The sequence below is a fragment of the Quercus robur genome, chromosome 11 (genome assembly GCF_932294415.1).
Source record: "Quercus robur chromosome 11, dhQueRobu3.1, whole genome shotgun sequence".
Classification (NCBI taxonomy): Eukaryota; Viridiplantae; Streptophyta; class Magnoliopsida; order Fagales; family Fagaceae; genus Quercus; species Quercus robur.
The window spans coordinates 17,779,838-17,807,249 of record NC_065544.1 but is presented as its reverse complement, the minus strand read 5'-3'; the positions used below and the strand labels follow the sequence as shown (position 1 = coordinate 17,807,249).

The following is a 27,412-nucleotide window of genomic DNA, read 5'->3' as shown; positions in this document are numbered from 1 at the left end:
TGCACTAAGGTGTTCATGATTCTCTAGTGAATAGTGGTGAGATGGTTATTTATGCCTTTCTCAAACGGTTCAAGTCCGACAGTCAAAGACATATGACTTCAAGATCAAGACAAAGTGATCAAAACCATAAACATCTTTCCCACACAACATGCACTACAAAGTTTCAACTAGTAAAGTGCAATAAGTAAGCTCATCAAAGATAAACAAGGTACAAAAGACATGTTATGTGAAAATAAATTGACCAACCTTGTTTTCAAAACCAAGAAAATAGTGCAAAACACAACTTGCTTCCTTTTTCTCCTTTTTTTTTTTTTTTAACTTAAAAAAAAATAAACAAAAACAACCTAGAATGAAATGCATGAATGCTATGCAATGCAAATCCTAGAAGCAAGGAAAACAAAAAAAGAAAAAAGAACAATGGGTCAAAGAATATAGCAATGAAGCACAAGGACCAAGAAAGCCAAGACAGATTAGGGACACAGAATCACACCAATTACTTGATGAAGTGTCTCAAACTTGCTTCTATCAAGAGGTTTGGTGAAGATGTCGGCATTCTGACGTTCAGTAGGGATATACTCAAGACACACAATCTTTCTTTCAACAAGATCCCTAATGAAGTGATATCTAATCTCTATGTGCTTAGTCTTAGAATGTTGAACAGGGTTCTTAGAAATATCAATAGCACTAGAGTTATCACAATAAACAACCATGGTGTCTTGGGATATCCCATAATCAGTTAAAACCTTTTTCAGCCAAAGAAGCTGTGAGCAACAACTTCCAGCAGCAATATATTCTGCCTCTATAGTAGACAAAGACACAGAATTTTGCTTTTTACTCATCCAAGTAACAAGATTGGCTCCTACATAAAAACACCCACCGATGGTGCTTTTTCTATCATCAGCATTACCAGCCCAATCAAAATCAGAAAAAATCAGCAAGAGACAGATTAGACTCTTTACTATAAAATAATCCATAATCACAAGTTCCACCAACATATTTTATGATTTTTTTTACAACATTCAAATGTGAAACTTTAGGATTAGATTGAAATCTAGAACAAACACCAACAGTAAAGGCAATATTAGGTCGACTAGCAGTCAAGTACAAAAGGCATCCAATCATACTTCTGTATAATGTAACATCAACAAACTCACCTGATGGATCATTTGTTAATTTTGCATTTGCAGCCATTGGTGTTCTAGCATGTGCAGCCTTGTCCAGTCCAAATCTCTTGACTAGATTTCTTGCGTACTTTGCTTGGTTGATATAGATTCCCGAGTCTGTTTGCTTTACCTACAATCCCAAGAAATAAGTTAGTTCACCAACCGTACTTATTTCAAACATAGCTTTCATTTCATCTGCAAAAGAATGAGCAAGAGAGTCATTAATAGCACCAAAAACAATATCATCAACATAAATTTGAGCTATAACAAAACTATTCTTATCCTTTCTTACGAAGAGAGTAGTATCTGCAGATCCCCTTTTGAATCCATGCTCAGTGAGATATGCAATTAATCTATCATACCAAGCTCGTGGAGCTTGTTTCAAACCATATAGGGCTCTCTTCAACTTATAAACATCATCCGGTTTGTGAGCATCAACAAAACCCTTCGGTTGTTCAACATATACCTCTTCTTGCAACATTCCATTCAAGAAAGCATTCTTGACATCCATTTGATATAGCTTGAAATTTAGATGACTAGCTATAGCCAAAAGTATCCTAATGGATTCCAATCTTGCTACTGGTGCAAAGGTCTCATTGAAGTCAATCCCTTCCACTTGTGTGTAACCTTGAGCAACAAGTCTTGATTTATTCATGATAATAGTGCCATGTTCATCTGACTTGTTCTTAAAGATCCATTTAGTTCCAATCACATTTACACCCTTTGGTCGAGAAACTAATTCCCACACATCATTCCGAACAAATTGATGAAGTTCTTAATGCATAGAATTTACCCAATCAGCATCTTAAAGTGCTTCATCTACCTTCTTTGGTTCAAATTGGGACAGATAGCATGAGTGTGTAATTACACTTAAGGCTTTTGATCTTAATCTCATATTATCATTCAAACTTCCCAATATGTTTGTGGTAGGATGATTTAGCCTTACTCTAGAGGATGGACCTTTGACTAGAGATGTGGAGGTACCTTTTTGTTCTGATGAAGGACTAAACTCATGTTGTGCTTGTTGAGTCTCATGAACCGGTGTAGATGGTTCCGGACTTGATGGCACAAAAACTGCATCATTTAGCACCATTAACTCTTTATCACTATGCTTCCCAACATAATCAACAAGAAGTGAGTCATTAACCTCCATAGGCTTATCTTGAACCGGAGCAGTATTTTTTGAATGTGTTTCTGAACATACTTCATCATTGATCACAACATTTGAAGATTCCATGACTGTTTTGGTTCTCAGATTATACACTCTATATGCTTTACTAGTAGAGAAGTATCCCAAAAATATCCCTTGTCACTCTTTGCATCAAATTTTTCTAGGTTCTCTCTATCACGTAGAATGTAACAATCACTACCAAATATCCTGAAATACTTAACAACATGCTTCTTTCCTCTCCAGAGTTCATAAGGAGTCTTCTTGGAATCAGGTCTGAAATACACCTGGTTGAGTGTATGGCAAGCAGTGTTAACTGCTTCTCCATAGAAGGACTTGGGCAACTTTTTATTGTGTAGCATGACACGAGCCATCTCCTGAACAACCCTATTCTTCCGTTCCACTATTCCATTCTGTTGATGTGTGCCTTAATCATTGTAGAAGATAGCCAGCTTGGTATTCTCAAATTCTCTTCCGTGGTCACTTCTGATTCTGGCTATCACAGTATCTTTCTCAACTTGCAATTTCTTACACAGATGTATCATTTTTCAGGAGCCTCAACTTTATCTTTAAAAAGCACAACCCAAGTATATCTAATAAAGTCATCCACAACCACTAGAATATATTTCTTTCCACCTAAACTCTGAACTCTGGCAGGACCCATAAGATTAATGTGTAGTAACTCTAGAGGTCTTGAAGTTTGAACACTAGCTACAAATGGATGTTTGGATTTCACCTGTTTACCTATCTGACATGGTCCACATATGCACTTATCTATCTTCTCAAACTTAGGTAAACCAATAACTACTTCACATTTGGAAATCTTCTCTAATTACTTATGACTTGCATGTCCCAACTGTTGATGCCACAAATTAACTTGATCAATCTTTGCACTAAAGCATTTGTTGCTTATACTTGGTGTTAAACCATAACAGTTGTCAGCTGTCCTTACACCAACACACATACAGTCACCTCCTCCATCAAGTATCTCACATTCATACTTAGTGAAGAGAACATTCAGTCCATTGTCGCAAATCTGACTGATGCTGAGTAAATTTGCCTTCAATCCATCAACATACCAAACATCTTCAAAGACTGGCAACCTTGGAATGTCCACAGTTCCAATGTCTCTGGTCACAGATTTGATTCCATCTCCAAAAGTGACTATCCCAATCTTTCCTTCAAAAAGAGTCTTGAATAATCCTTTGTTTCTTGTCATATGCCTGGAACAACCACTATCCAAATACCAAAGACAAGAATCATGTGCCTTTAAGGCGGTTAAAGCAGTATAACACAAGTAATTATTATCACATGTGATAAGACCAAAAAGCTCAAGGAAAGATTTAACAAAAGCAACAAGAGACAAAGACAACAAGTAAGCAAGTTGATAAATAAGCAAAAAGATTTTCCAAGAATCCACGACAACAGGGGTCAAGGATCAGCTCAGAGATCAAAAGATCAGCAACAAGAGAGCTACCTGCTCTGATATCACTTATGTGTTTTTAGACCCCTTAAAACACAATTGGATTAACCTAGTTAATTAGCCAAGTTATTACTTAGTCCAAATTCTAGATCTAGGTTATCACAATCAAACAAACATATCATGCATAGCAGTGGAAATATAAATAATACAATGATATGATGACCTAGGAAACCAAACCGGTAAAAATCTGGGGAGGATTTAACCTAGCTATCCTTAAGGTAAACCTGAATCCATTATGAAAAATCGAAGTTTTACAATAAGACTTAGACCACTAACATCCTATTGCTACCCACTAGTAGAAACTTACTGACACGACCAGGTGCAAGCTCCGAGACCACGGACTCCTTCTTTCTTGGATTCTCCAGCAAGTACAAGCACACCCGCTTGTGTTTCTTTAAGCTTTTAGTGCATCAACTGAATGATCATCAAGCTCTCAATGAAATCTCATTCTTGATAATCCTAAGCATGTGTGAAGGCAACCACCTCTAGATCTCACAAGAGATTCACACACACAGAAACTAGAGCAACCTCTAAAACGTGGCTAGGGTTTGCCTTTTATACTTAGGGCAAAACATAAAACCCTACACGTTTTAATAGGCTAGGGCTGAGTTGGAAAAATTTGCAGAAAAAACATTCTGCCCGAGATTCGATAGATTGAGCTTGTTCTTCGATCGATCAAGCTAGGCCGAAAGTCACTAATACTTCTGCAGCCACTCAATTCCAACTTTACATACAATGCACACACTTTGAGCAAGTCTAAACACGACTAACAATTGTTTTGATTATGGTTTGTCAACATTACATATTAGAGTTCTAAATACATTAGTTCCTAAGTCTTTAGAACCTAACACTCTTAAATCTCATTAACGAAAAATATCGGCAGGTACGGTACTAAATCGTATTCCTTGCTAGGTCTAGCTATGTTTTGAAACCCGGACCGTTTAATAAACCGTAAAAGGAAGACGTTCAAGGTTTTTGAGGTTGGACCGAGGTCGAACCGGAGTCGAACCATGATGACGTCATAATTAATTTAATAATTAAGTAAAAAAATGTAACAAATTTATAAAAATAAACCATATTGATCTAAAAATATAGAATATTTGTTCAAAAAAAAATATAGAATAGTAAATCTCTTTCAAATATATTTTCACAACTTTTATATTTTAATACTTTTAGGCCAAAAAAATGTAACAAACTAAATGATGGGTGAGAAATGAGATATTACATGAGAGGGGATTGGTAGAAAAATATTAAATAATTTGAAAAACTAAAATGGTGGGTGATAAAGCCAAAGAACTCAAAATTTTGCCCATCTTTCAAGTACCTTTTGTCAGCTTTTTACTCCACACACGTTAACTTACTGACCAGTACAACTTCCCATTTCAAACATGTGAGGAATTTCACAATTCGCTCCAATACCAATGGGCTTGGTCTGCAATCGAATGCTATAAAAGATTTGTGCCCCTCATCCTTCACCAATTGGTCGTTGGATGGATCAGTAAGGCACACGGTCTGACAAGTGGTATCAAAGCCCAGTCATAGGTTTGAGTCGTTGGAGCCGCATTGTGAGGGAGGGATTGTGAGGCATTTCACAATTCGCTCCAATACCAATGGGCTTGGTCTGCGATCGAATGCTATAAAAGATTTGTGCCCCCTCATCCTTTACCAACTGGTCGTTGGATGGATTGGTAAGGCACACGGTCCAACAACACAACTTAAACTTCTAAGACTCTCTTTATCTCACGTGACTTGCTCTTCCCACCGCCCAAATTTTCAGATTTTTCTCTCCAACATAAAACTATTTCCCTTCCATTAGCCAAAACATGTTTTCAGATTTGATCTCTCTCTCCCTCTTTCTTAGATTAGGCATTCAACTCTGTTTCATTACTTCAATGTCGGTGCCGCTGTTCACTACCAGCCAGATTCGCTATCACAAGTGTTAGGCCAAGATGAAAAGATCCCAAATCGATGTGAGGAGGAGAATTTATGGGTTATTGTGTGTTAAATCAACCTCTTATTCTTTTCTCTTTTTTTTTTCCCGGTTAGGTATCTAATTTTCCGGTACGGTTAAGCATTTTGGCTAAATAAGATGTCAAGCTTTGGCTTCTAGTGAAGAAAAATGAGATAGACCACCGTAGATTTTTTTTCAAAGTATTTGTTATCCAACCGGTAAAACCGTGTCCGGTCTTGCAAACCAGGAGGTTTGATTGCAGTCCAAACGGTTCCCTGCAAATTAAAATTTTCCGGTTTTATACTTCTAAAGAACCCGATTGATGACTGGTTTCTGGTTACTATAGTCCGACCAACCAGTCCAGTCCGGATTTCAAAACCATGGGTCTAGCCTACACTAGATTTGTGCTCATATCAAAGAGCGTGATGCGCAAGTAATTAGGCCAAATATTATTTTACTCTTATGCTCTACCCATTTGAATGTGATTCAGAACTAAATTAAATTTCTCTGTTATTTCCTTTAAGCTCCCTAGTTATCACACTCTCACCCAAAAAAAGACTACGTTGTGGTCACCTGACACTAATTCTCATTCCTTAATTATGTAATACTTCACAGTAATCACCAACTATAAAAAATAATTATGTCTCATTTCCTTAACTATTTAAAACTATATAGAATGAATTATGTCACAATTCCTTAACTACTAATTATTTTATACCAGACTTTTTGGAGAAATTATACACTCCTCTGGTGGACTGCGTCACTTATCCACCATTCTACTAAAAAACTACTACTTGTTTAAAATTGCTAAGTTAGTAATTAGTTTTTGTTTAAAATTTTTTTTTACTTAGCAATTTTAAACAAGTGGGAGTCTTTTAATGGAATGGTAGATCACGTCAATTGTCCACCATGAGGATCTTATAATTTCTCAACTTTTTGCTCTCAGCCACACATTTGAATCTTATTCAACCACACAAAGTTTCTCATCAATTGCTCTAGCCCTGTGGGAAAAGCTCAGGAATAGTGATGCAGCTGGGACTATAAAAATTGATGTAATATAGAGGAACATGCATTGAGTGAAATTAAGCTGTGTGAAGATCTAAAAAAAAAAAAAAAAAGTGCTTTGTTTAGAGTGGAGATCTTGTTGCGATCTTGGTTTCACTAGGTTTCTAGAGAGGTATTATTGTATTTTTCAAATTTATTGTGAACTTAAGTTTTGGACATAAACTTGAGCATTGCATTCTCTATTTTATTATAGTAAATTGTTCCCTCTATATTATTTAGAGGGTTTTCAATCTTGTGTGATTAATTTTCTTGCTGCTCTTGCGTGATTTTATTTTTTTTACTTCAGGTTATATTTAAATTTTATATACACATATATAAATGGAGACTTATCCCAACAAATTTATGGCAGATGTCCTCTTTGTGAAGTGACTCAAAACTTTCATAATTTTAACCAGATTGTATAAACAAAACCAAGAAATACTTGGTGTCCAAACTCCTATATTGCAGCCCTCTAGCCATAAAAAAGTAGTATCATTGACCGCATTCTTCTCATTTTTACAGGATATTGGAAGAGGTGATTGGTGGACACCCATACCCCCAAACCATGTTTAGTATCATGGAGATGCTTAAAACATTGGCACCATATTTCACGGCTGCTGTTGTGATTGTACTAAGTCCCTTTGCAAAAGAACGCATACCTGTTGAAGTCAGCAATTACCTGGTCTCAACCTTTAAAAATTGGCTCGCTAGATTCTCTACGCCTAGAGTCACTGTCGTCATTGAAGAGAAAGGTGATCTCACTAGCAACCAAATCTATGAGGCCGCCAGAGCCTACCTACGTACCCTGATTCATAATTCAACAAAACTAACCCTGACTTGGGATTCAACAAAGCCAAGACGCTTCAAGGTAAGCAAAGAAGATAGGCAAAAGGAATCAATCGTTGATGTCATAAAGGATGTACTGGTTATTGATAACTTCAGAAAAATTACACTCGAATGGAAGTTACGTACAGAAAAAGAAGAGGGTTTCAATATTATAAAGAAATATTTTGAGCTTTCCTTTGATAGGGGATACGAAATGGTTGTGCTAGAGTCTTATTTATCTGGTATGGTAAATCGTTATGAGGAAATTCAAAACAAAGAAAATCTGGTGAAAATTTATACCTGTAATGAACAAGTTCGTCGTTATTTCAATCGTGAATATGATCATGATCGTAATGTACATTGGGGTTATGTTAATCTTGAACATCCAGCTACGTTTGAGAAGTTGGCAATGGATCCAAAGCAGAAGGAGATGCTCAAGGATGATTTGGACAGGTTTCTTGAAGGGAAGGATTTATATGAGAAAGTTGGCAAGGCATGGAAGCGAGGGTATTTGCTTTATGGCCCACCGGTACCGGTAAATCAAGCTTGATTGCTGCCATGGCTAATTACCTCAAGTTTAATATCTATGATTTGAACCTGTCCGGTATGCTTTCAAATGAAGGCTTGAGAAGTATATTGCTCTCAACAACTAATCGCTCAATACTGGTAATCGAGGATATCGATTGCGGTACAAACTTCAATGTCAAAAAGAAAAAAGAATTCTCGGTTAGCATTCTTTACTCTCATAAAATTTTGTTGCAATTACTACAATATATATATATATATAGTTAACTGTTATACACTTCAGACAGTTGGATGTATATTGGGTCTGACATTTGATGTTTATTAGATTGAAATGGACTATAAATGAGTACAATAAGTCTCAATATAAACTATTTTTTCAAAACGAAAAATTGTTATAATGATTCTAAGTGTGTGAACCTCTTTTTGTTAGACATGGCTATAATTTTGATGAGATATTTAGTTCAATGAGTCTAATTAGTTTTTATCCTGCTAGAAGATTTTTCCTACTATTGGACGCATGCATGTATTGCTGGGTTTGAGTCTGAGAATCGAATTAGAATATTTCAACAGAAAAATAGAATAGGAATGGGAATAAAATTGCATAGCAGTCATATCTCTTAAACCCCCTGGAAGTTAAAGAGTTTTGTGTATTGATTATAACTTTTATTGAGTACATATGCTATGCACCATGTCAACAACCATTACCATTATCTAATTATTCCATCTAATGGTATTTAGCTATTTTTTCAGTTCACACTAGCGGGTTTATTGAACGTGATAGATGGTTTATGGTCGAGCAGTGGAGATGAGCGAATTATTGTGTTCACCACCAATCATAAGGACAGGCTTGATCCTGCGTTGTTGCGCCCAGGCCGCATGGATATGCATGTGCACATGTCATATTACACCATGGATGGGTTAAAGATTTTAGCTTCTAATTATCTTGATTTCAATTGTGACCACGAACTCTATGGTCATATTGAAGGATTGTTTGGGAATGTAGAGGTTACCCCAGCTGAAATTGCAGAGGTACTTTTAAAGAAGGGTAGTACTGAATCTACTGATGTTGTTCTCGGAAGACTTGTCGAATTTCTTGAGCAAAAAACACTTCAGAAAGCATAGGCTGCAGAGTTGAAGGAACTTTTGAAGAGTGATGATGATACAGATGTTGATGTTGAAGGATTTGTGAAATTTCTCGAGCAGAATAAAATTATGAATGCAAAGGCTGCAGAGGCAGAGCAACTTTTGAAGAGTGATCATACTGATGATAATGTTGAGGTGCTTGTTAAACTTTTCAAGCAAAAAAAACTTGAGGATGCAATGGCTGCAGAGGCAAAATGTTCCCAAGCCATTCTAGATCTTGTCAAATCGCATTTAAGTTTATCCTCTGGGTGACCATCAGTCACTCCCTGCTGGTGGTGATCCTTATTTGTTCTTCCCCTCATTTCTGAGTTTTTCTTCTCTTTGTGAAATAATATGCATCGTATCAATGTGCGGGTGTGCACTGCTGCGAATCTGATTATGTACTTGTGCAAATTATGTGACCATGTGTGTGAGATGTTGGTGATTTAGAAAAGAATTACATGTTTGTTGAATGGATATTTTGCATTACGCTTTTTATGTGTGCTGCTATATGTCTGGACCACTTTACTTTTATTGCTGGCAATGTTGACTCCCACTCTTTTTATGTGTAACAGCCCTCCCCTCTCTCATTTAGTTACAGCCCTACCACCATTGAATATTCATATTTTAATTAGTATTTAATCATTTAATGTTTTGGTGAGAAAGCATATAAAAGTCTTTGGAGGTTATTTTCTGTTCTTTGAAAAAAACTATGCAAGTCAAAGATGTATATCAGTCTCACCCTTTCACTTCTCCCTTCTTTTGTCTTTTATTTGTTTGATGATCCTTAAGTTTAAAAAAAAATGATGGTTTTTTTGTAATATATAATAACTTAATTTCTTCATGTTTACACTAGCATTACTCAAATGTAAAGTAAGATTAGAAATCCAATTCATTTTGTCTGTCGACTTTACAGTATCAATGGATGTCATGTCAAAAAATGCAACACATGCCACGTCTTTTTCAATGTTTCACTTGGATTATAGTTTTTGGAAGTGCACTTCACTAATGAAATGTGTACCTTTTATAACCACTGATGCCAATGGGCTACTCAAATTCAATACGGGCTGCACTCCTAGAGCTCAAATTAGGAACAAGGGAGACAACCAATTGCGAATGTTAATCTAATATTGTTACTGAAAACAAAGGCAATGGATGAAGGATAACATTGAGGGCAATATACCTTTCCTGTTGCCATGCTCGCTCAACGCATGTTGAAATTGACTTTCACTTTAGTTTGAGTTATGATAGCCAATAAATCTCTTATCATCTTTTTCTTTTCTTCTTTTCTTGAGTTCAGTTGGGACCAATTAGCAAACATTTTTTCCAAGTCCTTATCTTTGTCCAAATTTGTACTTTTACATACCAAGATCAATGTTGTTCCAATACAGTTGGCTTGAAGGATAATTGTAAGGTTGAATTTAATCAACCATCTTGTTGGCTTTATTCTGTGCCAATTTACTTGTAATTCAGCACTTAGAAACCCTGTATTTAGGTGGGAATCATGTAAGGGTAGTGTGTGAGAGAGTGTGAAAAAATGTTCAAAACTGTGCACTAAAGTAAGGACTCGCGACTGGATCTCGCGGGTGGCTCGCGACTGGCAAGCAGCTAGAGGATGCACACGAGTGAAGCATGCAGAGAAGCTGAACCGTCATGCCAATTGTAGTACTACAGGACAAAAAGTCTAGACTGGCCATTCAGTTAACTCACCGTTTGGACTTATGACTCAGTCAAGTCACAAGGTTAGGTTGCCAGTCCACTTTGTTTTGAAAAACTTACTCTTCGCATTCCTTTCTCACTCTAGTATAAATACCTCTTATACCCACGAAATATAGAGAGCTTCCAGAGAGAATTTTAAAAGAGAAACCCTAGAGAAAAACAAGATTGACTCATCCACAATCTTTACATAGTGACTCTTCAAATTCCTCAACTCTCATCCTCTCCATTGTTACATCCTTGAAAGGTTCATTAGCCAAATCCTTTTCTCACCATACCCATATCTGTGAGAAGACTTTTTGGTGCTTGGGAAGCAGTTAGGAAGGGACCAATTGATATTGGTTGATGCTATGGGCTATAGCAGAATCCGATAAGTTAGAGAAGACAAAGGTTCTGCGTAACCTCGTTGAAGTAGGAGCTTGGAAGGCTTAGGTACACTGGATAGATTAGGCTTGGAGGGTCTTCTACTGTTCATGTATCCCAACTTGATTCTCTAGTGGATTATTTACCGCTTGGAGGGCGGCGGAGAGGTTTTACGCCGAGAACTTCGGTTTCCTCTTCGATAACACATCGCTGTGTTGTCTTTGTGTTTGCATCTTTCTTCCCTTAATCTTTGCCATTTAATTTTTGTTGTGGTTGTGATTTTATTTGGTTTAGATTGTTTTATCAATTCTGTGTTTAGCTTATGTTCATATTCCGCACATACATTGTTTTATAATAAGCTTGAATTGGTAATTTGTAATTTGTAATTTGGGGGTCTAAACGTTCATAGGTGTTTTATACACATTTTGAACATTCAATTGGTATCAGAGTAGGTACACTTGTTTTGATTTAAATACCTAAGTGTGATCCTTGACCCCTTGTGTTATTTGCCATAGATAGTACTTTATATGCCTCTGTGCATGTTTTGGATGTTGATAAATGTAACATACCATGTGTTTGTAAAAATGTCTCTATGAGTGATAATCCTCATGATTGTGATGCTATGTTACATGAATCTTTGAGTGTTGTTGATATTCCTAACATCAAACTCTTCAAGAAAAAGGCTAAGAAGTTTCATAAAGATTTGAGCAAGTTATTTTGTGAAAATGATTATTTGATTACTAAGCTCAATGAATCCAACAAATTGGTTAAGAAATATAAGAAACTTGCTGAAAATTCCCTTTAAAAGTTGAAAGAGTTTGAATGTTTGAATATGGACTGTAAGGTTGAATTTTATCAACCATCTTGTTGGCTTTATTCCATGCCAAATTTGCTTGTATTTTAGCAATTAGTAACCCTGTATTTAGGTGGGAATCATGTAAGGATAGTGAGTGAGAGAGTGTGAAGAAATGCTCAAGATTGTGCAAAGATGCAAAGAGTTGCGACTGAGACTCGCGGTTGACTCGCGATTGGCAAGCCGCCAAAGCTGACACACGTATGAAGCATGCAGGGGAGCTGAAGAGTCATGCCAGCTGTTGCACTACAGGACAAAAGTCCCAAGCTGGTCAGGCCGTTAGCTCGTGACTTGAACTCGCAACTCAGTCCAGTTGCGAGGCCAAGTCACTAGACCACCCTGTTTGGGAAAAACTGACTCTTCGCATTTCTTTCTCACCCTAGTATATATAGACCCTTATACCCACGAAATATAGAGAGCTTTCAGAGAGAATTTTGAGAGAGAAACCCTAGAGAAAAACAAGATTGATTCATCCACAATCTTCACATAGAGACCCTTCAAATTCCTCTACTCTCTTCCTTTCCATTGTTACATCCTTGAGAAGTACATTACCAAAACCTTTTCTCACCATACCTATATCTGTGAGAATGTCATTTGGTGTTTGGGAAGCAGTTAAGAAGGGACCAATTTCATATTGGTTGATGCTATGGTTAAGTAGCGGAATCCGGTAAGCTAAAGAAGAAATAGGTTCGGCGTAACCTCGTTGGAGTAGGAGCTTGGAGGGCTTAGGTACATTGGGTAGATTAGGCTTAGAGGGTCTTCTGCTGTTCATGTATCCCAACTACATTCTTTAGTGGATTATTTATTGCTTAGAGGGCGGCGAAAAGGTTTTACGCCAAGGGTTTCGGTTTCCTCTTCGATAACATATCATTGTGTTGTCCTTGTGTTTGCATCTCTCTTCCCTTAATCTTTGCCATTTAATTTTTGCTGTAGATGTGATTTTATTTGGTTTAGATTGTTTATCACTTCTGTATTTAGCTTATGTTCATATTCCACACATTAATTGTTTGATACTAAGCTTGAATTGGTAATTTGTTCATTGGGGGTTTAAACATTCATAGTGTTTTATACATTAATTGAACTTTCATTTGGTATCAGAGCAGGTGCACTTGCCGGGGTTTAATTACCTAAGTGCGATCCTAGACCCCGTTGCTATGGATGCAGCTATGGAAAAGGCCATGCTGAATTGTGGTTTAAATGTTTGTGATAATGATTCTATAAGTGTGTTTGAAGGGTGTCCTATCAATGAACTCTTAGACTTATTAAAAACAAAGAAACATGCTAGGATGTTTGTTCACATGCTGAAATATTTTGAGAATAAGAATCACATCTTACACAATAGCCTATCTGAATCTAACTCTTTGATTAAGAAGTACAAAAGATATTGTGTGAGAAGGTTGATAATCTGAAAAAGAAAATTCAATCTAACAGAAGCATGAAAATTGAAGATAAATTTCTGTTTGAAGGTCAAGAATGTTTGTCTCATGCTTGTCTATTTGTGCACACCTCATTGAAGGTATTTAACTCATGCTTATGGTATCTTGATAGCGGTTGTTCTCGTCATATGACAGGAGATAAATCACTGTTTAAGACACTCAAAGAGAAGGTTGGTGATGGGAGTCATGCTCAAGCTCTCAGCAAAGGGACTATTGAGATATCGAGATTACCTCTATTGAAAGATGTCTTATACATCAAAGGGCTGAAGGCGAATCTCTTAAGCATCACTCAAATATGTGATGAGGATTTCCTTGTCCAATTCTCAAAGAAGGGATGCATAATCATTAATGAAGAAGGGATTCAAGTCTTGGAGGGAAATAGGACTACTGATAATTGCTATGGAGTAGTTCCTACAGCCTGTCCAGAAATATCTAATGGAATTAAAAGAAAGGGAATAAAGGAAAAAAAAAAAAAAAAACTAGGAATCAGAGATAAAGGGAAAAAATGCAAAAAGACCCCTCCAACTTTAGGTCAAAATTAAACAGACCTCTGATGTTCTAATATCAAGTTTTAACTGCAGAAGTTTGGGAAACTGCCAAATTGTTCCTTCTGATGGCTCAATGGAAGGAAAATGTTGTCAAGTGCTTCACACATTATTCTTCTTAAAGTAAAATTTATTATTAAAAAAAACATTTTATTTTTTATTTGATATTTATTTTCTTTTTCTTTTCTACCTTATCTTCTTCTGCTTCTTCCTCTCTCACTCTTGCCAACACACAACCACACCACCATCTCCAGCAGCCAAGAACCACCACAATTTGCCACTACAAAAACTGGCACACAAGGGCAAAGATTTGACAAAAAATAGGAGGGATTTGGATTAGAAAAAAAGTGGTGGCCAAAGGGTGGTGTTTTGGGGTTGTGGAGGTGGCAAATCCGAGGCTGTAGGTGTCAATTCTAAGCCAGAGGTAGTGGTTTAGGGCTTGTTGTGGAAGTTTGGGGTTGTGTTAGGCCTTGGTTTTGATGGTGGCCAAAGGGTGGTGTTAGTTATATGCACCTAGTCCTTGTTCAGTTTATGATACATTCTGTTGCTAAGAAAATGTAGAAATGAAAATAAATACTGATTAACATGATTAAAAGTAGTAGTATCTACTTGTCAGCTGAGGAATGAATACAACAATTTTTCAATTGCATCAATTTGTGTCATGACTGCACAGAATTGGGAGCTTCCTGAACTGGGTACAACCTTTTATGAATTTTATCTATCTGTGCCTTAAGAAGGAATGAACTTTCAATAGATTGATACTATAACCTCGATGCTGGTTTTCTTTAGTCTGTTTATTTTCCAAAAAAAAAAAAAAAACAAACAGTGGGGTAATTAGTTCATTGCTGGTTTATAAAGTTTATTTTCATTCTAAAATTATGGTTCGATTCAAATTACATTCTGACCCATTTTCTTTCCTTTCTAATTTAGTTTTCCTTTCTTTGAGATGGTCATGAATCTTTTCAATTAAAAATCATCTTTAATGACCTACCTTCACTCCTTCTATTATTACAGAGGTCTCATATGATGAAGATGACTCAATAGAGATGACTCATCGGGGCCAATCTTTTCTATAGCTTCAGCAATTAAGTTCCCAAAAAATTCATCATTTCCAGAAGAAATTGTGGCCACAGCTGCAATAATGTGGCAAAATGCAGTTTCAAGATTTTGTTTTTGACAAGTAATTATATTTTTTTAATTAAAAAATGCAAAGAGGGGCACAAACCTAATTCACAAGACATGCTCTAAATATTTCTGACTCTGCCTTTAATTTACAAAATGCAAAGGAAAGAAATACCTTTTATATCATCTCTTCCTTTTACTGGCGCACTTTACTTCTTCAAGACCTTGACCAATTCTTTCAGTCTTATCCATTCCTTTCTTCAAAGAAACCCAGTTAGCCCTGAAAGTAACTGCCAGCATCCCAGATTTGATCATTGCTCGAGCCAAAACAGTTGCAGTAGTTGTACCGTCACCAGCCAAAGTATTCATTTTAGTTGCAACCTGCAAGCAGGATATGAAGATTTACATACCTATGATTGCTTTTGTCTCAAAAAACATCAATACAACAACAGGGGAGAGAATTATCTAGCAACCATGAATGACCTCTTGGATTAGCATCGCTCCTGCATTCTCAATTGCATCTGAAAGCTCTATGGATCGAGCAATTGTAACGCCATCATTAATTTCTTGAAGCTATCCAGACTCGGAAAGAATAACGGCCTGCATATTTTCACTTAAAATCAATACCTCTATCAAATTAGCAGCATGAAAATAAATAATTTAATTAAAAAATACTTATATTCTCTTCTGAGTATTTCAGTATGTGTTACATCTAGCATATTATAGTCTTTTTAAAGTGTCAGAAAAGTCACAAAGGCTTATGCCGTAACAGAACCAACCCCATAAATTGAAAAATAGAAGTTCTCATGTATAACCATTTTACATAGCCAAAGTGAAGCCACCCTAGCTGGCTGAAGCTTATTAAGAAAATAAGCAAATAAATATCTCTTCAAGCAAAGCTTCAGTTACAAGCCTTCAAGGCTTCAACTGATCTTATGCCATATCCATAACGAACAGAGATAGCTTCCCCTTCGAGAGCCTTTTTTAATAAACATGCCACTGACCTCATACCTACAATCTTACTATCTTAGGCTTCAACCAGTCCCCATCGATGGCATTAAGACAAGTTACACAATTAATGGCATTTTTTGGGTCTCATTCTTATAATTATGCTGTTAGAAGCAGTTGCAAATAATCTCAATACACCATCTGGCTCGCTTGAGAAGAATATAATCAGGATTACACTTTCAAATTATCTTCTCTATTTGAGACTTCAAATATTCTCTTTGGGCCTGCTTTAACAGCAATACTCCTCACAAAATATGTACTTCTCCACAACACAGTTGCCCTTTGGTTCCAATAAAGGTTCTGCAACAATAACCCATTACTTCAAAACCAAAATAATACAAAGAGAAAGACATATAGAGAGAGAGAGAAGAAGACTACAGAAAAGAGAATTTTTTGAGGGAAGAGAAGGAAACAGACATATCCCTATAATAGTTTTGCTTTAGGGCTTTGGTTTTGGAATTGGAAGCAGAACAATGACAGACAGGTTTCTGAGGATTTTCAAGAATTTCGTTTCTAAATAACTGTAATATGCTAAGTATTTTGTTAGTTGTCTTGTTGCGAAAGAATTTGTAATAATAGCATCTCGAGTTTCTTAAACTCGAGATTCAATTAAAAATCGAGCTTTTAAGACTCGTTTTTGTTGTTTTTCAGTTGCTGACAAGGCGAAAGTTTCCACTTGGATAGCGAGTTTATAAAACTCGATTTCCAAAATCGAGTTTTATAAACTCACTTTTGCTTTAACGTTTTTTTCCCTTCCCACTTAAAACAATCTACAGTCTCAGACCCGTTCAAAATCTCTCAATCTCAGACACCGCTCTCTCAAACTCCGCTCTCTCAAACTCTTCCCCTCACTGTGAAAATTTCAAAATCAACTCACTCTCAGACACTCTGCTCTCTCAAACTCGCCGTGCCAAAGGTGCTGCTCCCATTGACACTCAGCCACCGAAACTCAGTTCTGCTTCCATTGACAGTCAGGCACTCAAAGTCAGTACTGCTCCCATTGAACCACCGTGCGCCTAAGGTACTCTCTCTTTCTCCAACTTCAATCTTAGGTTTTGGAATTTCATGATGTTACCTATTTCGTTTTTCAAATTTGGATCTTTCTGGGTTTTGGTGGTTCATGTCATTTCAGTGAATGCATGTATATTATATTATTCTGTTTGGTTGTTTGGGAAATTAAATTTTTTTAACTGATTGAGCATTTGATTGGGTTTCATTAGTGTAAAAAGTGTTAATATCTGGATTACATTGATATTTAATCTAGTTTGTTGGGGTTTCATTTGATTTGTTTGTGGATTTTGTTTGATTTGTTTGTGTATCTTGTTTCATGGTATTTTCACTGATTTGTTTTGGGTTTGTTTTAATTTTCTGTATTTATTTTCGTTTGTGGGTTTGTAAAGCAAATTATGGGTTTGATGAAATGCTTCTATGAACGGTGTATGAGTTGTGAAGTAATAAGTGAGAATATTCATTTGAAAAAAATGAGAACTTACACCAGAACATCTGTATTTGAGCGTGGACAGGGTTTTAGGGTTGTGCCCCATTTGGTTCAGCCATGGGAATAAGGAATGAGTCATTGTTTGGTTTCCATAGATTGATATCTGTCAATCTTTATCATTCTAAACAGAAAGAGACCAAAGAAAACAAAGAAATCATTGATAAAACTCAATTTCTAATAGTTCAATGGGTTAAGTGTAATGAAGATAATAGTTTAGTGTGAAAAAGTGTAATTTGCTCTTGTTTTTATAGGCTTATTGCTGTTAATTCAAGAGCTAAAGTAGCTTCCTCATTCCTTTCTTCATATTGTTAGGAATAAACCACTTCTTTTGATAGTATATATCGATTTCGATGTTGAGAGCTTCAATTTGTCCATCATCATTGTGAAAATTAACTTTAGCTATAATGCTCTTATAGTTAATTTAAACTAGATGATGTCCCGTGCGATACACGGACTATTTTACAATTTCACTTGAACGTGTTACATGACAAAACCATAGGCTACCATAACCGAATGAATTATATATATATATATATATATATATATCCCCTAACCAATTCGAAATGAGAATGAGGACAAAGAGAATGAGAACCTCTTAATCTCATTCTTTGAATAAATATGCCAAGGTACCACAATGAAAAATTTGAAATAATTTTCTTTTGTGTTGTCCCTGTTCTGTTACAACTGCATTGTTTAATGTCAAGATGTGTCTCCTCTTTTTTATTTTTTTGGATAGTATAGATATGTCTCCTTTAGTTGCATTGTTTCATTCTTGTAGCTGTCTTTGTCACTTCTCTACCTCTCTCTCTAAATGAACAAGCTTATTCTTGTGGGGGTATAAACCCAATTCTAAAGTACATTGATTCAAAGAAAAAGCAGAATTAATGAAAGTAGTAATTTAATTTGGTACAGAATTCAATTTCTTTTAATTGTAAAAGTTTACAAAATTATTCCAACTCCAAAAAATTCATTATGTTTTTTTCTAACTTACCAATTCTAATTTCTTTGATTGCTTAAACATCATCGATTTGCATTAGTTCTATTTTTGGTATGATTGTTTTGGTTTTTCACAATATTATTAGTAGCTTGAAATTAATGTATGTGCAGCATTGGAGCTCCAACTAAGAGGCCATCTCCCTTCCTTATTGCTCCTTTTAAAGAAGTGGGGTGGCTTCAGCAATTTCCTTGGCCAATTGAGGCCTTGATGCCATGCTTATGATCACCTGCGTGGACTTTTTTTTTTTTTTTTTTTTTCAGATTTACAACTTGCCCAAATATAGTCATACTATTTCAAAATCTGCTTAAAGAATTATGTTCTTGCATTTACATAATATAATGGCCAGATTGTTGCTTTGTATGAAAAGGATATGGGTGCAGGTGACTAGTCACTTCTAGAGGTTGGCCTCCAACCTAATTCAAATAAACGTGTAATGATGCTCCTGCTTAGTTAAAAATCATAAGCATGGGTCAGTTGTTTACTGGTCGAACATGTTCTTAATACACTTTCTGCTTCACTTGCTTGCCTTAGAGCACATTTCTAGGCCCTTTCTTTCTATCAAAACTTTGCAGGCTTTGAACTAACAATTTTTTATTCCGTTTTATGATGTATATTCCTTTTTCTTGTGCTAACCTGCTGCCCAATATTTTCTTAATGTGCATTTATATGTTCTTCTCCTAGTTGACTTTTGAAGTAAAAGTTTCTATCTTTGCAGACTAACGTGGCAGTACACATGACCATTTATGTAAATGAAATTAATATTTTATTTTTACTAGTTAGACATATAACATTTTTAATCTATCACTTAACAACAGAGACCATTTTAAGACTGTAAGGTTGAATTTATTCAACCATCTAATTGGCTTTATTCCGTGCCAAATTTGCTTGTAATTCAGCATTTAGTAACCCTGTATTTAGGTGGGTTTGTTGTAAGGGTAGTGAGTGAGATAGAGTGAAGTTTGCTCAAGAGTGTGCAAGAAAACAGAGTGTCGCGGCTGGGACTCGCGGGTGGACTCGCGGGTGGACTCGCGGCTGCAAGCCGCCAGAAGCTGCACACGTGCCAAGCATGCTGGAAGATGAACAGTCATGCTAGCTGGAGCACTACAGGACAAAATAGGACAACTGGCCATACGGTTAACTCGCGACTGGATCTCGCGACTTGGTCAAGCCGCGAGCCACCCCTGTTTTGGAAAAACCTGACGTTTCACATTCCTCTTCACTCCAGTATAAATACCCCTTTAACCCACGATTGAAAGAGAGCTTCCAGAGAGAATTTTGAGAGAGAAACCCTAAAGAAAAACAAGATTGTTTCACACACAATCCCTACCTTAGAGTCTCATCAAAATACCTCACTCTCTTCCTCTCCATTGTCAAAATCTTGAGAGGTATTATACCAAACCTGGTTCTCACCATTATCATCTCTGTGAGACAGACGTTTGGAGTTCTGGGAAGCAGTTAGGAAGGAGCCAATCTTCATTGGTTGATGCTACGGTGTAGTAGCGGAATCCGGAAAGCTAGAAAAGAAAAAGGTTCGGCGCAACCTCGTTGGAGCAAGAAGCTTGGAGGGCTTAGGTGCACTGGGTAGATTAGGCTTGGAGGGTCTATTGCTGTCCTTGTATCCCAACTGTATTTTCTAGTGGATTGATTACCGCTTGGAGGGCGGCGGAGAGGTTTTTCGCCGAGGTTTTCGGTTTCCTCTTCGATAACACATCGGGTGTTATCTTTGTGTTTGCATCTTTCTTCCTCTCTATCTCTGCCTTTATATTATCTGCTGTGATTTTATTATGTTATGGCTTAGATAGTTTTTATCCTATTTCACATTATAGCATATGTTAAGTTTCCGCACACTTGTTGTTTAACATATTGCTTGTGTTGGTTAAGTTGGTTTTTAGGGGTCTAAACGTTCAAAAGTGTTTTTGTACACGTTTTTGAACTTTCAAAGACAAAATTAAAAGATTAGGGACCAAACCGACACAACAAAAAGATTATGGACCAAATTGAGATTAGGCACCAATTTTATAATTTCCCTAAAAATATATAGTGTTTCTCCGTAACTAGATGTGGTACACCGCAGCAAATAACACAAGCCTGCTGACAGAGCACTTTAAAATCTTTTATTCTTCAAGTGCCGTTACTCCATTGAAGCACCTAACCCCAGTCATAACTAGAGTCCTCCATCAAACTCTAAACTCTAACCTGATGCCAAATCCTTCTAGTTATTGAGCAATCAAAGAAAATGTAGTCCCTAATCTTCCCTTTGCTTTGAAATCTTCCTCCAACCCCAAGATTAATTTTCTCTGGACCTTTAAGTTTTAACAACCCAAAAGCTTTTAACCCAAGCCACCCAAATTTATCCGGTCAGGACAAAAAGATTTCAAATATGCTTCATTATGACAAATTTTTCTAATCCTCAAGTTTTTTAACCTCAAGCCCCTTTCTTTCCCTTCCTATGAAACTGTTAAACTTACTGTCCAAGCTCCTAATAACCTTTTTAGGGAGAATAAAAACCCCAGGCCAGTACCCTTGAACCCTGAACAGAATAGATTGAATAAGTCGGAGTCTCCCAACAATAGAGAGATTCTTGGTAGTTCATGAGTTTATACGAGTTGTGATTTTCTCAATGAAAGGCTTATAATATTTACAAGACAGCTAGGTACCAGATATTTAAATGATTGAACTTTAAATACACCATCACTCTGTTATATTGTTTGTTGATCCCCTCCAAAGTGGAAACTTCACTCTTAGTAGCATTTGCTGTCATGCCAGATAAAATTGAAACTCAGCACCTTGTTTTGAACAACCTCTAGCTTTCCTCCAGCATTCTCAAGTTACTGCAACAGATTCCCAAAAACTTTCTCATACCAATCCTTAAGTCTCAACTTTCCAACCTCCAATCTCTTATAGACCTTCCTCTGTCTATGTATGTAATGACACAACTAGATTGTGCTCCAAAAGAAATGGCAAAATTTGGTATTTGGCCTTTGTCAATAGGTTAATTCTTGAAATTTTTATGGCGACCCTCTCAAAATTACCAATCTTAGTACTGGTTAAGCACTTATAACCCCACTCTTTTTTATGGGGGCTAAGAACCAAGAACAAAAAGACTTGCAACAAACTAAATCTGGTTAACCACTTAACCCTGCTTGGTGCTAATAAAATAGTAATTCTCGAATCATATGATGACAGTTCTGCTATGAAGTCTCAAATGTTGACAAATGGTCTCCAATGAGATGGCTCTAGCTCAGTAAACAGAAAATGAAAGATTGATTTTTTCCCCATGTTTGGTAGAATGGAGTAGTTGAAATTAAGAAAAAATTAAAAGTGGTCAGATTATTATTTTCTATATGGGTTCATACTTTTAATCTTCCCAACATGGGAAGCAAATATGGAAAAAAAAAAAAAAAAAAAAAAAAAAAAAAAAAAAAGGTTTTGTTTGCGACGAGAAGATAAATATTGTCCTAATTTATAATTTATTACTAAAAATAATTCAATAAAATAACACAACCCGCTCCCAAATAGTAATTTTCTTTTAATAGTACTAACAATGTTTAGGAATAAAACATACCATGATAACTTCTAGAAATAGAAGCTATAGTAGTTTGCTTAATTGGGGTAGGTTGCGAACTTACTTTTTTTGAAGAAAATTCTATTTTACAGTAGCAAGTCATTTATGTATGAATTGAATCCCTAAAAAGTGGACTTGCTTTTTATTTTAAATTAATGGGCACATTGACTGAAACCACATTTGTTTGACTGGATGAATCATTTGATATGTGAAATATAAAATATCCAATGAATTAATGAGATTAGTCAAAAGAAAATCTAATAGTATTTGACAGCAACTAATTAGTATTAAAAGGTCGTGATATTGGTTTCATCAAATAGCAATTATCAGTACGATATCACTGCAATATTAATGATGCCATTCCTTAGCCCTTATTAGCTAGTAGCCTACTAGTACTAAAATATAATCCATATTCCCACTCCAGGTTTACTTCGACCAAACCAATTAAATCTCAATTTGGTCAAGCTTGTGTTTAATTAAATAAAATGAACAATTGAAGAATCAATTGCCTTGTTCTACACTAGTACTCTAGTAAGACCATTCACTATCACACTCACATTGTGTAGGTCCCACATATAGTACATAAATCTTTATTACTTATATATATATATATATATATATATTTAAAGCATTGCAGTTAGCCAATGGCATGCATCCTTGTGTAACTATAAATAGACAAGGTAGTGCATATTGTAGTCATCTGTTATAATTACTTATCAAAAAAATAGTATAGTCATCTTTTATAATCAACAAGAAAGAATAACTGAGAGGCATTTTCCAAGATTTTGTATCTTGAAGAGTTGAAACAACCCCAGCCTGCTCTAATAAGAGACTTAGCCTTGCCCATCTCTCCAAGTCGTAAACTCATTCTTTCTATCAATTTGGTACTACATTTTGGTGCTATCCTCTCCCATCCTATGAAACTGGAAAATTAGAGGATCCTTTAACAGTTTTTACTAGTCTGAAATAGTTTGATTTGTCAAATGTGCTCAATTCTTCCGCCATTACCAGAAAACATCTCTACTGTAGCTAATCCCACTCAACATTATGGCTGAAGATTCTATGGACAGGTGTTTCTATTAGTGATCTTTATAGTGAAGAAGTTAAAGCTTCTGTTACATTCTACTTAATTTGACAATCTTTCCATGTGTTTTTAGAACAATAAAATGAACTACTATATGAAGAAGCACATTGTGTTTATTAATGCTTCTCAAGCATTTTGACATAATTACTCATCATTGTTTTTGAGTTTTCTGTAAACAAAGTCATCTTATTAAATAATGCTAATAAGCTGCTCTTCAGTATAGATTTTCCCTGCATGTAGAGTAGCACTCCTTTGCCCCTACACTATTAATGATCTCACAGTTGCACTGTTTGCAGTATGGAGCCTCGGATCGATGAGGAGCTAGAGGTCTTCGACCTTGGTCTGCGTCAGAGGTCATTGTTGACACGACAGCCATATCATCGATCAGAGGCCATTTGGAATGGCGAGGTGAAATTTCTAGTTCTAACAACTGCTTTAATTTTTACGTTGTCTTTAACTGTTAGTTAGCAAGTTCTTTCAATGTTGTATTTCTAGTTCTAACAACCGCTATAATTTTGATCGATTTTGTAGGACTCGGGCCCACTTACATGCCATGGTCGCACTAAGGAGATGGCAAACATTCAGATACAAGATAATCGAGTCATTGACATTATCAAATTGCTAAGGCTAGAAGGATTGTCTAGAGCCCCTTCAAGAGAGATAGATCATTACCTAATATTGGCCCTAGTTGAGCGATGGCGGCCGGAGACTCATACTTTCCATCTTCCACATGGTGAGATGTCAATCACCCTACAAGATGTGGAGGTAATTTTCGGACTTCCTATAGACGGTGACGTCTTGGTTGGGCCGACTGCTGTGGTGGATGATGGGGGTTGGAGGCAACTGTGTACGGAGTTGCTTAGTTTTACTCCACCGAATGACAATAAAACTTTGGTGGGGCAAAGAATTCTCATCAGCCGACTTGTTGAGGCCATTGCAGCGCCATTGCCTCATGACGCAACGGAGATGCAGATACACCGGTATGCCCGATGCTATATTTTAGCGCTAGTAGGGGATAAACTTTTCATGGACAAGTCAGGAGATAGGGTGCATCTGATGTTCCTGGACTTCATGCGTAACCTTCGTGATCCGCCATAGTATAGTTGGGGTAGTGGTTGCCTGGCTTGGTTATACAGGGAGTTGTGTCGGGCAAGCGAGAAAGGGGCATTGCAGATTGGTGGGGCATGCACCTTGGTCCAGTATTGGGCATGGGCAAGGTTGCCATTCTTGTGCCCGAGGATAGAGCCCCCACCTGGATGTGATTATGGCCCATGGCCATATGCTCCACTTGCATTTAAGTAAGTCTTTTCTTGATACCAAGTGTGTTCTGCAATGTACTCTTCTTAGTAACTAAATTGTATTATCATTCTTATGTTATTTGCTCGTAATTGTAGGTGGGTGCGGGTGCCAAGCCCGAAGAGTAGGCCATCCGGCATGGCCTTGGTCCACTATCGCGAGCTATTAGTTACAATGCAGCCAGAGCAGGTAATAATATTCAAAAAATCTATTTGGTTATGATAATTTTCGTTAAGAATATGATTGCTTCATCCTTTAACATATCTTTTGTTATAATTTTAGTTTTACCCTTTATCTATGTATTCTCCCTTGTTTCACATTTTAAGATGCTATCATAATTGTTTTTTTTTTCTATCGTAGATTGTGTGGCAGCCATACGAGGCACACTTCGGCCACCTTCCTGAGTTCTGCATTGCAGGGAGGGATACGTGGACAGCAAGGGTGCCGCTTGTGTGTTTTTGCATAGTAGAGAGACACCACCTAGACCGTGTCCTTCGATAGTTTGGCTTGGCGCAGGAGCGGCCTGATGATGTTGTCTACGATGATAGGCTGCATAAAATCGACTTACGTGGGAAGGTGGAAAAGAATTGGAGGGAGGAGCATGGACCGTATATCATTTCATGGGAAATGAGACGACAACAACTTTGTCATGCACCTCCTCAGATTGGTGAGATGCCCCGCAATCATGCCTATTACGTCTGGTACCGTTCGGTCACTCGAAAGTATGTCGACCGCAACAGCGCTAAATTAGATATAATGGTAATGTGTTCTAATTACATTTGATTGCCTACTTCGTTTTACTTGAGTACATGTATGAACATAGAATCAATTTCTATGAATTTCTCAGCAAATCTGGTTTGATTTGACTGACATGTAATGAAAGAGTTTTTGATACATATAGTATTCTAATAGAACTGTTAGTTTTGAGTAGATTCATAAGTATTATATTATTCATTCATTAATTGATACATAAATGTCTCAAGTCTAATTGTACTGGTTCTTTCTCCGTTTCAAATTCAAAGCCATTTAGCGCTGTTGGCGATGCTTCCTGAAGGCAGCCAAGCTCACAACCATGTCCAGCGTATCCTAAATAATGTGGCTGGTCTTGGTGGTGGTCCTGCAGTAAATGAGCATGCAAACAATGGGCATGAGACTGAACTAGCAGCTACTGCAACCCCAAGCACAAGTGCAGCACCCGTAAGTACACCGACCCGTGGTCATCGTGCTACTACAAGCCCAAGCACAAGCGTAGCTAGGGGTCGTCTTCGGCCTGCTACAGCAACCCCAAGCACAAGTGCAGTCAGGGGCCGTGGTCGGCGTGCAACAACCCCTCGGGTTGTAACTAGTCTTGAGATGCCTCCACCCATCCCGCAGGCATCTCCTCAGCCTGAGGTCCCTTCACCCATCCCATATGCATCTCCTCAGCCCGAGGTCCCTTCACCCAGCCCACCTTCGCAGCCCAATTTCGATGTCAGTATTGACCAAATTGTGACCCCTCCTATACTCCTCGAGACACCCTCATACCCACACACCAGCTCTAGTGCACCCACTCCTGGCCTCTACATAGAGCAGGATTACCCACCTACCGCATCCTCATCTGACCCTCTAGGACCTCCGGTTGGGATTGACACTTTACAGCCACATACTGATGTACCGGACAAGCATCCCCCTCATCAGCCCTCACTCCCACGAGGTAGACCGCAACGCAATAGAAGAGCACCCACTTGTGGGACAGGTGGACACAAAATAGGACACCGAGGCAGCTCTATGGTATGATAACTTTAATTTGAATGTAATAATATATTTTCTACTTCACTTTATTCTTACCATTATATCGAATATTGATTGCATGCATCTAAGGGAATTTGTAGCACGATGATGACCCTAAGGTTGATGCCCCGTAGCCTCCTCCCCCGCCCAAACATTACACGAGGGCTAAAAAACACAAAATTGGTGAACCTTGAGTAAGTGCTAAAGTCATGGAATTGGACCATAATATTGACTTCTCAATATGCATTACTGCGTTCTTTACAGGTTTGATTGTTTTGTGCAGTTTTGCTTGCTGCAAAAAAAATTCTACATAAAGATATATTTTAGTTGATGAAATGACATAAACAAAAAGATAGATATTTCTTCTTTTTTATTTATTTATTTTGTAAAAATTTAACTATAAAATGAAAGATCTTCGGCAATGTACAACAACAAATTTTTTGTTCCTGAAGTTGGTCTTGTACAAGTGTCTTTGTTTATGCCATCCTCAAAAGTTGAGGTTGTGGGCCCTTCTGCAGCTTATCAACTGTAATAAAGCTTGCTGGATGACATATGAGTAATTCTTGTTTGGGAAAAAAGTGTCCCAATATACTCCAAAACGCATACCTACATTTATAGTCCCAATACATATGTACAGGAAATTACTGCTGTTCTGCCTATATCTGCAGCAGCGAAGTTGTTGTTCCCTTTTTTTAGAGTAATATTTCTTGTATAAAAATAAATTAGGCAAGGATTTCTGTCATGTGTGCTTGATTTACTTTCTTTATTTTGTTGTTTCAGACAAAGTTATAGACTGCCACAAAACTGAAAAAGATTCTTCAAGATTCAAAGGAAACTGTGGTGGAATCTGATGTAAGGGGTAAAATGCAGCCACTGAA

The 27,412-nt window shown here is 37.0% G+C and overlaps 2 protein-coding genes, 1 long non-coding RNA gene and 1 pseudogene across 3 annotated transcripts in view; all 4 read left to right on the top strand.

The window, feature by feature from the left end:
- Positions 1-6,876: 6,876 nt before the first annotated feature.
- The window catches only part of LOC126705510 (AAA-ATPase At3g50940-like), a 57,780-nt gene continuing 37,244 nt past the window's right edge, over positions 6,877-27,412 (top strand). Inside the window, exon 1 of the mRNA XM_050404566.1 lies at positions 6,877-6,942. The gene's annotated coding sequence lies outside the window, so the exon portion shown is untranslated. The remainder of the gene's footprint in view (positions 6,943-27,412) is intronic.
- On the top strand, positions 7,161-9,422 carry LOC126705512 (AAA-ATPase At2g18193-like; annotated as a pseudogene).
- Positions 24,133-25,517, top strand: LOC126705516 (uncharacterized). Its single transcript, XR_007648304.1, has 3 exons — positions 24,133-24,766; positions 24,863-24,953; positions 25,125-25,517. It is a non-coding gene; the product is annotated as an uncharacterized LOC126705516 (long non-coding RNA).
- On the top strand, positions 25,785-27,410 carry LOC126705514 (classical arabinogalactan protein 9-like). The gene is made up of 3 exons (XM_050404567.1): positions 25,785-26,534; positions 26,636-26,728; positions 27,321-27,410. Exons 1-2 carry the CDS (start codon positions 25,806-25,808, stop codon positions 26,666-26,668), a joined length of 762 nt encoding a protein of 253 aa, XP_050260524.1. The 5' UTR covers positions 25,785-25,805; the 3' UTR covers positions 26,669-26,728; positions 27,321-27,410.

Bases quoted from the DNA above. Each gene is read 5' to 3' on its own strand.
- LOC126705514 (XM_050404567.1), top strand. From the start codon at position 25,806: ATGCTTCCTGAAGGCAGCCAAGCTCACAACCATGTCCAGCGTATCCTA. The intron at 26,535-26,635 runs GTATGATAACTT...GGGAATTTGTAG, and splicing joins GACACCGAGGCAGCTCTATG to CACGATGATGACCCTAAGGT.